This window comes from Montipora foliosa, unplaced genomic scaffold (genome assembly GCF_036669935.1).
Source record: "Montipora foliosa isolate CH-2021 unplaced genomic scaffold, ASM3666993v2 scaffold_453, whole genome shotgun sequence".
Lineage (NCBI taxonomy): Eukaryota > Metazoa > Cnidaria > Anthozoa > Scleractinia > Acroporidae > Montipora > Montipora foliosa.
In genome coordinates this window covers 97,501-110,751 of record NW_027179760.1, presented here as the reverse complement: position 1 = coordinate 110,751, position 13,251 = coordinate 97,501, and the positions used below count along the sequence as shown (strand labels likewise).

General features: G+C 38.9%; 1 protein-coding gene across 1 annotated transcript; it reads right to left on the bottom strand.

The window, feature by feature from the left end:
- Nucleotides 1–8,551: 8,551 nt before the first annotated feature.
- Nucleotides 8,552–9,430, bottom strand: LOC137989325 (melanocortin receptor 4-like). The gene has a single exon (XM_068835153.1). It carries the CDS (start codon nucleotides 9,428–9,430, stop codon nucleotides 8,552–8,554), a length of 879 nt encoding a protein of 292 aa, XP_068691254.1.
- Between the last annotated feature and the right edge of the window lie 3,821 nt (nucleotides 9,431–13,251).

Below are 13,251 nucleotides of genomic sequence, written 5' to 3'. Positions count from 1 at the left end.
TTTTGCGATGGGAACCACAGTATTTAAACGAATGGAGGTGTCATGATTGTCGGAAGTTAACTGTTGGGAGTTGTCTTCGCAACTTTAAGCAAATTAAAGTCAATGCCGTAGTTTTCCAGATGCTGTCCTAAAATGAATATTTAAATGTCATGTATTTGTCATTCATTGAGTCGATGATTTTTTTTTTTTTTTAAATATGGAACACGTAAAGCGTAATTCAATAGTTTACTGAAACTTTTTTTGCCTGTTTCGATGGCAGAGCAAGAGAAAGGTGTTAATTTTGACACGTTTGTTGGGCCGATTTCGTCATAAAGAGGCTACCGAGATGCAACTTGTTTTGTCTGGCATACACTTTTCTCAACAGCAACAGTGAATTGGTTCATTTCTGATTTTAAAGCAAGCCATTTTTAAGTTTTATACTTATGGAACTCGATAACTAGGAAATAAAACTTAACAGCTATCACACCTTCTAACATCTGCCTCCATAATTCTCCGGTTACACATGAAACGTTGGTGATGTATTGGTGTATTGCTTATTTAAACACAGGCAAATTATTTCTTAACTTTCAGGCTACCGAGATGCAACTTGTCTTGCCTGGCATACACTTTTCTCAACAGCAACGGTAAATTGGTTCTTTTCTGATTTTAAAACAAACCATCTTTAAGTTTTATACTTATGAGGCCTTCCAAGGGGGGTTCTGATGTCGCTTTTTCGCTCATTTTCCAGCCCACCTGTCGCTTATTTAGCTAGAGATAATTGTCGCTGTCGCGTTTTCGCTGCATACAAATTTTCCCTAAACGCACTTAATTTTTGCGTACTGTAATTTTGTTTAATTTCTGTCGATAATCAAAGAGGATCTCAATGGGGGTGTAGCAAACACGATTTCACGGTGCACGCCTAGTTTTTCTTTGGCACAGTTAACTAAGATTAGCATACACGTATTACTGTTAAGAAATTCACAACAACAACAAATATTGTCCCCCCTTTCTAAAGAGTGGCATTGACAATCGGGGGCACTGACGATACTGACTCCTGAAATAATGAAAAAACAATTCTAGTCCATCTAATCAGGTTCCAGGGACAAAAAAGTAGTAGAAATGCAATTTTTATAAAAAAAAATAGATGTATGTTGAAGGCCCCGAGGAAAACAGCCTATGAAAACAATAAAAACATTAGTGTATTTTGGCAAAGCGGTGCTAAACAGTAAAAATATTAATGAATGTCAGAATTAAGACAATGAATTTATTGTTTATGTTATTTTTTGAGCATGTGAGAGCTATTTGTTTTTTTTTTGTTTGTTTTTTTCATTGTTTCCATCATAGTTTAGTGGTCTCCTTCTACTATGTTTGCATTCTTATGAGTTTTAACTATGGGCACAACGAAATATGTAATTAGTTTTCTAACGGTGATTAAACATCAAACTTTGCCCAGGCCTTCACTTATCTTCCCGATCTTGTTATTACTGGCTTGTTTGTTACATAATCAGGTTCGTCATCGGAAAACAAAGTATCGTCTGAGTCCGTTTCTGAGTTGACCGAGTTGCGTGGACAACTTCGATGGTACTATCATCAACAAAGCTGATTAAAGATATGCCCTTGGGCACGGGCACATTCGGGCCTTCAGCATCTGTCTTATCTGAGAGATCTGCGCTTATTTCTTGATCACGTCTAAAGAATGCTCTTGTTATAGAATTAGCTCGCTTTGTATAGACGGCAGGAGGCAAAGCTCCTGCTTGGTCCTTTGTGGTCTCAGATCGGACAGTTCTTTGCCTCACAGGGCGAAAGTTGTCAACCCATCCCCGCATTGCATCTTCCTCCCTATTGGGGAGCTTCTTGGATGGGAGTGGCGACATAAACTTGATGTCACCGAGCAACATTCCTGTTTGGGGAACTGGATAATAGGACGCTGGATGGGTGAAGTACTTTGCCGCCCATTTAGAAACTCGTTTAAGAGATTCTCTGCTATAGTACCAAAGTCCATGTACTGAAGAGTACTAAATGTCTCATTCTTAAAGTGTGACACTACATGCAGATTTTCTACTTGAGTGGTTAACAATGTTTTGAAAGCCATGTTGTACTTGAATTCTGGATTTATTTTTTCGAGATTTATCATATTATTGGTCATACCTTTCAACAAAAGCTCAATTGAGGTCTGCGTTTTTTTGGAAAAAGTTCCTTGAGGACCATTTTTCGACGCATCTTCCTTTAGTTGATTACTTTCGCTGACGTTGCGCACTGTTGAATGAACGTATTGGTGTACTTTACGTACATTCGACACCACCAATTCTGGAGTCAATTGCGCAGGAGTGCTTCCTTTACACGTAATTCCAAAACTGTGATAAATAACCCCCAAATGATAAAGAGAGAACAAAGTTCCGCTCATGCCAACTACTAGTTTTTCTTTTCCTGCTGCTGCGTGTTTAACAAATATAGTGTTTGAAATGCAGCAAATACCATGAGCTTGTATAAAACTACAGCATCGTCCAGTACCAATTCGCGCTGTATGCCCTTTATTCTAAGTCCCTTTATCCTAAGAGTTTTTTACCGAATTTCACAAGAAGCGTTCGAAACTAGATCAACCGGAAAATTTGTTGCTAAAAAAAATTGTTGAACCTGCTTGTTTGTCCGGGCTATAATCTTTAAGAAATGTAATCAAATTGGACCGTTACAGTCATAACCTTGCAGTCAGTGTCAGGTTCCAAATGCAGTTTTACGTGATTTATAGGTATGTACTAGAACTTCTACTATCCAACTTTTTTTCTCCTTAAAATATGTTTTCCGTGTACCTATTACGAGTAAATAAAACCATTTAAAATGGTGGGTCACCATGCTCGTTTCTTTGCAACAAGATGATAAATGGATGCCAAAGGAGCAATTTTGGCTTCAAATGATCATTTTCTGCGAAAGGACTGGGGTGAGTTCCAAAACAACACCTTCTTAACCGAAAAGAGTTATCATGATTGCACTTAAAAGCTCTTGAACAGCAAAAGCGGCCTTTCTTGCCTCTCTTCAGATGGCCGGCGCGAAACCCCGCCATCTCGGAAGTCGCAATGTTATGCGCAGTATGAGATGCGTGGTACAAAACAAGGGAATCACCTTAAGGAATTTAATAAAACAATTGAATCAAGCATTTATTCCATTCGCTTTCGTTGGATATGAGACTGGCTATAGCCAACTCGGCGCTTCGCCCCTCTTTGGCTCTTTACCATCTCATATCCAACGTGCGGTCATAAAATAATTGTTAAGTAACCGTCAACACCTTCGCTGATAACTTAAGAAGAACAAGCAAATGTACAGCAAGCAGTATTAGCGGGAACTTCTTTTCAGGCTGAGAACCACAAATCAGACTTGAAAGACAGTCCTTGTACGCTGACATTGATTTCATCATCTGTAGCACCGTCGCCCTTAGCAACATCAACCACATCATCGCAGTGCCAGTCTCCAGTATTCACAACTCGTCCCCGATCCACTAGCAAGACTCTTCCTGTGTCGAAATCATCTGGGCAGTTTCAATCGCCTAGAGATCGCTACAAAAACGGCTGGATCAACTCTTTCAGAATTTTGAGGTAAAGACGTTCCTGGTTTAAAGACGGTGTGCTTCCAAATAGAATGTTTCTTAGCTTAGCAACAACTGTTAGATTAGGTTTTTCTGGAATTGTCACGGTCCAGAAGTCCCTTGAGACGTCACGCAACGCGTCGACTATTGCGTGACATCCCAAAAGATGGCTCCCAAGGAGACGTCGTACGTGTAAACCAGCCCTTAGATATCATAAAAATTGAAATCAATAATTGTTTTAGTATATTTTAATTCTTTGAGAAAAATTAAGCGACAAAACACTGCTACAAGGAACTTGTATTTAATTATTCTTAAACATGGAATGATATTAGTTCGAGGTAAACTTTTGTGCCTTTGACCAAAAATGCATTCACTTAGGTGCAGTGTAAGCTCAACCCATTTCACGAAATTTTCTTCTTTCCTTTTTTTTTTTTTTTTTTTTTTTTTGGGGGGGGGGGGGGGGGGGGGGAATATTTAACCAGAATCCTATTCCAAGTTGTTCCAACAGACAATCGAGCCAGTTATGTAAGTTAAAATACTCCACCTTCTTCGGAACTTTTACATCTCGTAAGTACTTCGCGTTAAAGCTTTTGTCGTCGATCGCCGTCGACATGTTCTTTAAGTGTTACGGATGAGAGCAATTTATGTGTCTGGTAACTTTTTGTATTTTTATGAAGTGTCCAGAATGACATTAGCTATCCCTTCTTCTCTCTGTGAAAGGGACCCTCAACTCCAACAAAGAATTAGCTTTAAACCAAAGGAAATAATACGTACAATCAAATTTCTCTGTAATTTTTCAAAGAAAGCGTTTTTATTCGAAATGAATGAATTTCAAAACTCACTTATTTTTGTTTTCAAAGTTCTCGAATAATTGTGACGTACTACGGTTGTGCAGTCAGATTTCACAATCATTCAAGATGTCAGTGCAGGAAATTTTGCGATTCAGATAGTCATATTCCTTTTTTTCTGATACAAACATTTTGTTTTGAAGATTGATTGCAAACATTTTTTCGTCCGGTTTAAACTTATTTTTTACCAGGAGTGGAGATTCCATTTTGATTTAAAATAATTATTTTTAATTATTCAGCCGGATCATGTTCTGTACTACAACTGATTTTGGAAATAGCGATGTTTCTCGTGTCGTCATCCATTGTTATTGATTTGCCAACCAGAAGCTAAATGGCTGTTGAAAAAATGACTTCTTTTGTTCTGTGGTTGCCATTTTTGAGTATCAAAAGAAATGTGACGTCATTGTTTGAAAACAAGAAATATCGCTATAGGATGTTTAAGATCTACGACGGCGACATCGCCGAAAACGTTACCTCGAAATATAACTTTGCGTAATCCTAACTGTTTCGCGATTACTCCATCTCGTTCACGTCGTACAATGTGGGCGAAGTATCCTACAAATAAATTGGTACGAGCGATTGCAGAGTTAAAATAGATAATGACAGATTTTCTGTTGCCTACTTACGTTGTCGTCAAAACCTCAAATTTCGGTGACTTCACGACGTTGTTATGCTAATAATATGTTGTACCGCAAAGATATGTGATTATTATTTTATGAGGTTGTCGTTGCCGTAAGTGGTGTAGTCCATACGAACTGGTATTGCTCGAATCGAAAAATAACATAATATTATTTTTATTATTTGTCCACTCCTGAATAAAAAAAAATAAAAAAAAACAAAGAGTATTATCACAGGAAGGGGGTTCCTCTCCACTAACTGAAATAATAATCTCTAGTAAAGTGGGTAAGTGGGGGGAAATAATTTTGTGCGTAGATGGTGAGTGGTCAGAGCGGGTCTTGAACCCGGGATCTCCGGATCTCAAGGCAAGCGCCCTAACCACTGGGCCACACTGTGGTTGGCATATTTGAACATCAAAAGAAATTTGATATGTTGTTATGGCAAATAGCCGCAAAAATATGTGATTATTATTTTGTGTCGTTGTCGTTGCCGTAAGTGGTGTAGTCCATACGAACTGGTATTGCCCGAATCAAAAAATACCATAATATTCTTTGTTTGTCCACCCAAATTTGAAAAACAAAAACAATATACTCATTCAAAATTTGGACTGACAAACAAAGAGTATTATGGCATTTTAGCTTTTGGGCAATAGACATCATTTACTATGGCCGCCATGTTGAATTTGCTATTATCATGCAAAGTAGCGACACACCTTTGGGAGTCAAACAACACCAGTTCCAGAGGATATAAAGAGCATCTTAGCCACACAGATGATTCGTTTCACGTTCATTGTTTTTCACCTCAAAATATAACTTTGCGCAATCCTAAGGAGGCAGTGTGGCCCAGTGGTTGGAGCGCTTGCCTTGAGATCCGGAGATCCCGGGTTCAAGACGCGCTCTGACCACTCGCTGAATTTGATCTTGGTAGTCCCTGGTTCAACTTCCCAGCTGCACTTGTAAATAGCCAACTGGCCAGTTGGGATTCCTAACAATTGTTGTTTCTGGTTCTGTTCTGTTGTTTCGTCGTGTTCCATTGGCCCTGAAAAGCACCTATGGGAGCGGTCAATTAAGTATATATTGTATTGTATTGTATTGTATTGTATTGTATAATCTCTTTCGCGATTACTCCATCTCGTTCACATCCTACAATGTGGGTGAAGTATCCTAGAAAAAAAAAAAAAAGGTACGTGTGGTTTCAGAGTAAAGATAGAGAATGAAAGATTCACATTGTCGTCAAAACCTCACATTTTGGTGACTTCACGATGTTGTTATGCCGAGTACCGCAAAAATGTGTGCTAAAATTCGTGCCGCGCGTGCAACACGATTATTATTATTTTGTGACATTATCATTGCTGTAAGTGGTGTAGTCCAGAGGAACTGGTATTGCCCGAAACGGAAAATACAATAATATTCTTTGTTTGTCCACCCCATTTTTAAAAAAGCATTGTTTCCAGTTTCTTTTGGGACTTACAATGGTCCCAAGAGGAAACAAAAACAATGCTTATTCAAAAATTGGGTTGACAAACAAAGAGTATTATAGTACTTCAGGTTTCAGACAATTCTGTGTATAGAGTGTTTTCACTCACGTGATCAGTAACCCCGTTTTTTCACAGAAACAAAAGAAAACATTTGCATGACAATAGAGCTCAATTCCCAGAGGATTAGTTGGGTACACCAACATGGCCGTCGTGACGTCACGTGAAAACACTCCATAAAGTATACCAGTTACGGTAAATTACTAATATGGAAATTAGTTAAACTGCTGCGGAATTTATATGGTTCTACACATGAAAAGAATACTCCGTTTCCATTGCCAATTGCCTTGATCAATGATCTTCCTGTATACAAAGAAATGAAATTTCTTTCTAAAGTCAAACCGTCATGTTCCTTTCAGAAGAAAATGATAAAAAAGGTGGGTTAGAAAAAGTTTCATCCACCACAAAACATGCTATTTTGGTGCTTTGGCCGGTGTTGGGGCGCGTGGGTGACGCGCAAGATTTTCCCTTTCCTCGTGTGTGGTGCTCGAACTCCTGAGAACCCCCAATAAGCCCTTGTGTGCAGACTAAAGCAGTTCAAATTTACTCCGATCAAATGCCGATTGAAAAGTGCCAGTCGTTTCTTCAAATGTTGAAAATGTTTACCAACACTCAGAACACGACATTGTGCAGTTTGCATTGTGTTGTGCATTGTGATTGTGCAGTTTGGTGACATAAAATGTCTTCGTTTGTAAGATACGGTGGGAAGTTTGACACCCGGAAAAGGCCCAAAAATGTTTTGAAACGGTCAAGAAACCAGCCCTTGTTCTCGGCCTTATAAAGGTGGTTACCGATTCTACGACTTAAAGCACACAATCCACACCCTTTGAACAGTTCTTTAAACGATTCTTTTTAATAATAGTTACATTTGTGATTGAATTTAGTGCGTAGTATCGTCATCAACTGGAGTTGTCTTCCGTAGTCTACAATGAAATTCCACGTGGCTTTATAGTAGCTAGTTTAAGAAAAGCTATGATCCTTGCAGTTATTATGAACGCAATTTTTGAAATTGCGTAAAGACGCCTGAAAATTTCAGGCCCGGGTTGCTCAAAGCATGGTTAGCGCTAACCAGTGTTAGATACCATGGAAACCTATAAGTTTTCATACCTCTTAACCAACGGTCAGCGCTAACCAGGCTTCGAGCAACCGGCCCCAGGACTTCAACGAGGTTTGAACTCGTGACCTCGTGATACCGGTGCGACACTCTAACCAAGTGAGCTATGAGGCCACTGACGTTGGGAGATGGTCATTTGTGAGTTCCAATGTTTCCGTGAGCAATGAATCAACGATCAAATGGTATATTAAATGGATCATATATGAACTGCGGATATGAAATCAAGTGAAGCTATGATACTCGCAGTTATGAACGCGATTTTTGCAATTGCGTAAAGAAGTCTTAAAAATTCGGGACTTCAACGAGGTTTAAAACCGTGACCTCGCGATACTGGTGCGCTCTAACCAACTGAGCTATGAAGCCACTGACGTTGGGAGCTGGTCATTTGTGAGTTCTTTACGCAATTCCAAAAATTGCGTTCATAACTGCGAGTATCATTGCTTCACTTGATTTCATATCCGCAGTTCATTCCTCACGGGAACATTGGAACTCACAAATGACCATCTCCAACGTCAGTGGCTTCATAGCTCTCAGTTAGAGAGTCGTACCGGTATCGCGAGGTCACGGGTTCAAAACCAGTTGAGGTCCTGAATTTTTCAGGCTTCTTTACGCAATTGCAAAAAATTTGCGTTTATAACTGCGAGGATCATAGCTTCACTTGATTTCATATCCGCAGTTCATATATGATCCATTTCATATACCATTTCATAGTAGCTAGTTTGTTACCTCCATTTAATTAAGCTGCTTTTAACGCTGATGAGTTAATTTGAATTTTTGTATTTTACACACTCCCTGCATGACAAGCACCAAACCGCTATGTGTTTGTTCTAGAATGTTTTTACTCTCGTACTAGTTTTTATTTACGAGTTAGTTTGACTTGATCAAACGACATAATTCGTGGATCTTTCTTCCTTGGCACGAAACACTTGTAGCATTTCATTTCTTAACTCAGGTACTCTCCAACCATATAAAAATGGGTTTAAAGCCGAGTTCACGAAGACAACTGTGCTGGCAAGAGACCTGCCAAGAAGACCCTCTTTTCTTTCACGGCCGAAATAAATTATGTAAACAAGGAGGTAAGGAAAGTAACAAATCGCGAGCACAATGAAGAATATAAATGCACTAAAGGCAGATTTTTGAAGGCTGGCCATACTTGCGGTGGTATCAGCTCCCTCAAACGCTCGAGCCTGAATTTGAATTTCTTGGCGATGACGCCGAACAATTACGAAAATGGTCGCGTGACATATAACGGAGGTAAAGAAACCGATCAATATCACAGAGGCAACGCCAGCTAATACAATTCGTCTCTCCCAAAGCTGGGTGGTTCCTGCAAATACACAAAATATCCAAATCGCTAGAACAATACAAGTAACTCTCCGAAAAGTAACGATGCTGGGATACTGCAGCGGCTTCAGAATGGCAGTGAGTCTGTCAAGACTGAGTCCTGCAATTATGCATAGGGACACTCCGCAAACAGGGAAACTAATGGCGTCAGATCCTCTTTCAAACGTTAGTTTCAGTGTCTCCGATCGAGTGTACAAGTTAATTAAGCTACTTGCTATAAAAAGAGGTTGCGCGATCAAACCAACAGCTAAATCTGTTGACGCCAGACCACATAGTAAAAGAATAGAGGGCGAACGAAGCGTCGGCTTCTTCCACACTGTGTACAGCACAAGCACATTTCCAATGGTCGCTGTGAAAGCAAGTACAATGTTTACAACACAGTTTACTAACATGATTGCACTTTCTTCTTTTTCCATCTTTTCTTCAAGTCTGAATTTAACCAACACCGAGTAGTAGTCTCAGTAATGATCTTCTTTCTTTCTGATCTTTTTCACGGAAATCAAACCTTTCCTTCCACGTTCAAGTTATTTTCAAAAGCTTGTGCTTGGTGAAAAAGCTAAATAGTCTGCAAAATGATCCTTTCTATCGAAAGCCGCCTTAACTCTGTGACTGGCAGGAACCTTAACTCCGTGTACCTCAGCCGCTGTCGGAAAAATTGAGAAAGATAAATATTGACATTCTGCGAAACACGTAATACACCTTGTTCCAAAATGGCCGTCATTTTAGTATTATTTTGTTTCGTTGCAAATTGGCCCTTTTGGCCTCGCTTTTAAACGTAAAATTCGAAAGAATGTTTAAGGTTGAACAGGGTCGAAAGGGTCAATTTGCAATTAAACTAGAGAATACTAAAATGACGGCCACTTTTGAATAAGATGTATTGTAAGCACGCACTTTCCGCAATTAGCACATACCAAGGTAATGCAATTAAATGTGGCGTAAAATTGTATTTGAAAGTTAAAAAAAAGAAACGAAAAGTAAGCAAAACAAAAGATATAACCATCTTTTTACTTCTCTTCAACTTTGTGTTTCGCCTATAAGTTATGGTTTACGGTTTTTGGAATGCAAACAACCAGTTTCAATATTTCTGTTGACTTTTTGAGGGTTTTGGTATCTAAATACACTTTCATAAACTGCGTGTACAGATTAAGTGATAGCTGCAATAGGAAGTTTCTCTCAAATATCACAATTGTCAATGTAGTGGACAGCTAATATCTCGACGGCTGGTATCCAGCTTACAGGGACTTGTAGCGAGTTGTCAGTTGTAACGAGTGGTCTGGCTTTATGCGATGAGAACCACAGTATTTAAACGAATGGAGGTGGCAAGATTGTCGCAAGTTAACTTTTGGGAGTTGTCTTCGCAAATTCGTAGAATAGTCTTTAAGCAAATAAAAGTCAATGCCGTAATTTTCCAGATGCTGTCTTCAGGGCTGTCCTGAAATGAATATTCAAATGTCATGTATTTGTCATTAATTGAGTCGATATAATTTTTTTGTTTTTTTGTTAATATGGAACACGTAGAGTGTAATTCAATAGTTCACTGAAACCTTTTTTTGCCTTTTTGGATGGCAGAGAAAAAGACGAAAAAGGAGAGAGAGAGGTGCTAATCTCGACACGTTTGTTGGGCCGACTTCGTCATAAAGTTAGTGACGTGTCAAAATAGTCCAAAGGTACAATAAATCAGTTTGAAATATTTTCTAAAACACGGTTGACAACGGCAAGCATCATGCAATTAAGAAATGAAAAATTGGCATACACTTTCCTCAACAGGAACAGTGAATTGGTTCTTTTCTGATTTTAAAGCAAACCATTTTAAAGTTTTATACGTCTGGAACTCGATAACTGAGAAAAAAAACTCAACAGCTACTACACCTTCGAACATCTGCTTCCCTAATTTTCCGGTTAAACATGAAACGTTAGTGATGTATTGGTGTATTGGTTATTTAAACACAGGCAAATTATTTCTTAACTTTCAGGCTACCGAGATGTAACTTGTTTTGTCTGGCATACACTTTTTTCAACAGCAACGGTGAATTGGTTCTTTTCTGATTTTAAAGCAAACCGTTTTTAAGCTTTATACGTATGAAACTCGATAACCGAGGAATACAACTCAACAGCTATTACACCTTCGAACATCTGCTTCCCTAATTCTCCGGTTAAACATGAAACGTTAGTGATGTATTGGTGTATTGGTTATTTAAACACAGGCAAATTATTTCTTAACTCTCAGGCTACCGAGATGTAACTTGTTTTGCCTGGCATACACTTTTCTCAACAGCAACGGTGAATTGGTTCTTTTCTGATTTTAAAGCAAACCGTTTTTAAGCTTTATACGTATGGAACTCGATAACCGAGAAATACAACTCAACAGCGACAGAGCGCAAAAACCGCTAGACATGCGCACTAGAATCTCACTTGTGTTGCCGTTATTCCATTTTCAAAATGGCGGACGACAAATCAAAATCCAACACGTCATTGTGGATGCTGTCGCGCCGCCGTCCTTCCTCGGAGAAATTTGAAGAAAAGATAATCTGAATCTAACAACTTTCGACGATCACTCAGAGCCGTCAGGGAAGAGATCGGACCAAAACCAATTCGCCTAAACTAACAGAGTTTGTGCCCAGCTTGGAAGCTTAATTTGACGCTCCTTGTTTAGACAAGGGACAGGTTTTTTGCGTTTCTTAAGGTGATCGGTTACTCTTTAAGCTCAGAAAAGAGATATGTTGGAGGTAAATTGTTCTCGCAAAACATATCAAATATGACTTTTTTTTCGTCGATATGAAATTTTTGAAGAGCTCTTTAAAGGTGGACTTTCGATTTCACAACCTAAGAGAGACCTGTTCAAATCGAAGTTTGAAGAGAAGCAGGTTTTTTTGCCTCTAGTGTTCGTCTTCACACTTGACTCAAGTTGTAACTGGTTTTACACAGAAAAGCGAAGTCCAGTGCTTCATATTTCCATGCCTCTCGAAAACGTTTGTGGGGGTTTTGGGTCGTAAGTTTTCATGAAATGCATGTAAAACTGATGTTTTTAACTTCTGAGTTAAGATCTTGTTGACATTGTTCCTCTGATACGTTTTTCCGCTTAAAGCCGCGGCGACAGAGCGGCTGCCTGTGTATTTGAATCAGCTACAAGTATTGACAACAAACCCCGGAATTATTTTTTTGCCCTTTAACAACGTTCCTTGCCATGTTTTGTGTAGCTAAGCAAAATAAAATATGTCAACTACTTCCAGTGACTGCTGAGAGAATGTCTGGTTTTTCAAGCAATGCGGCTCTTTGCAAAGGCGAGTTAATTCAACAAAGTAAGCTGCTTTTGTCCGTTTAGAGACTCTGAAAATGTCTCCAAAGGTGCTCTAGTTAAATGTGAGCTGCGCTTTTTTTCGGCTTTTGATGCCAGCAAAACAGTTCACCACACTAGAAAATGATATGCGAGGGCCACTTCCTACTGGCTGACGAAGACTACAGATTTGTCGCACAGATGAATTCATTTCACCAACGAAGGTGAGTGTGGGAATAGTTGCAATAATAATCTGCATTTAATTGAAGTTCCCCTACCCTTCATTATAGATGTCCCCTTCTTTGTCAGTGCAAAAAATCTGCCAAGAGAACTGAAGCACTAAGTTACACAGAATTAGTTAGACAGGAAGAAAACCCTCGAGGATAAAAGCAGCAGCTGGAAATTAAGCAGAGGAAAATCAAAAACGAAAACAAAAACCTCCACAAGAAACACACACACCACTGACAGCAGCACACTGCTCAGCATTATATTGAGCACCACAGGCTCTAATGGGTCGGCTGTAATCAGTAACACACTAAACATGTTCTATTTTTAATATTATTATTTACATGCAGAGAACAAACTGCAATGAACACAATACGCAAACGCATGAATTTCTTGGTGCCTAAATACCAGGTAACAAATTTCTTTTTGGCGTTTTACAGTACCTGCGAGTAACACCACACCAAAAAATTAGCTCACTATAATAAGGTAAAATAGATAAAATTTTCAGAATGCTTTACAATTTAGCTGTATCACAACACCGAAGGTCAATAATTTTGCCATTATCCCAACAGAAATAACTCAACATAACTTTTGCTGGAAAAACAAGATCAGCAACATGAATCAAGTGTTGAATGAAGAGAACAAGACCTCATGCTTCACAAAAAAGGACAAAGTTATAGAGACAACACAGTTTTCAACCAAAATATTGGACTGAAATAAGAATTAATACTATGTACA

Excerpts from the sequence above, each read along its gene's own strand:
- LOC137989325 (XM_068835153.1), bottom strand. The coding sequence starts at position 9,430 with ATGGAAAAAGAAGAAAGTGCAATCATGTTAGTAAACTGTGTTGTAAAC.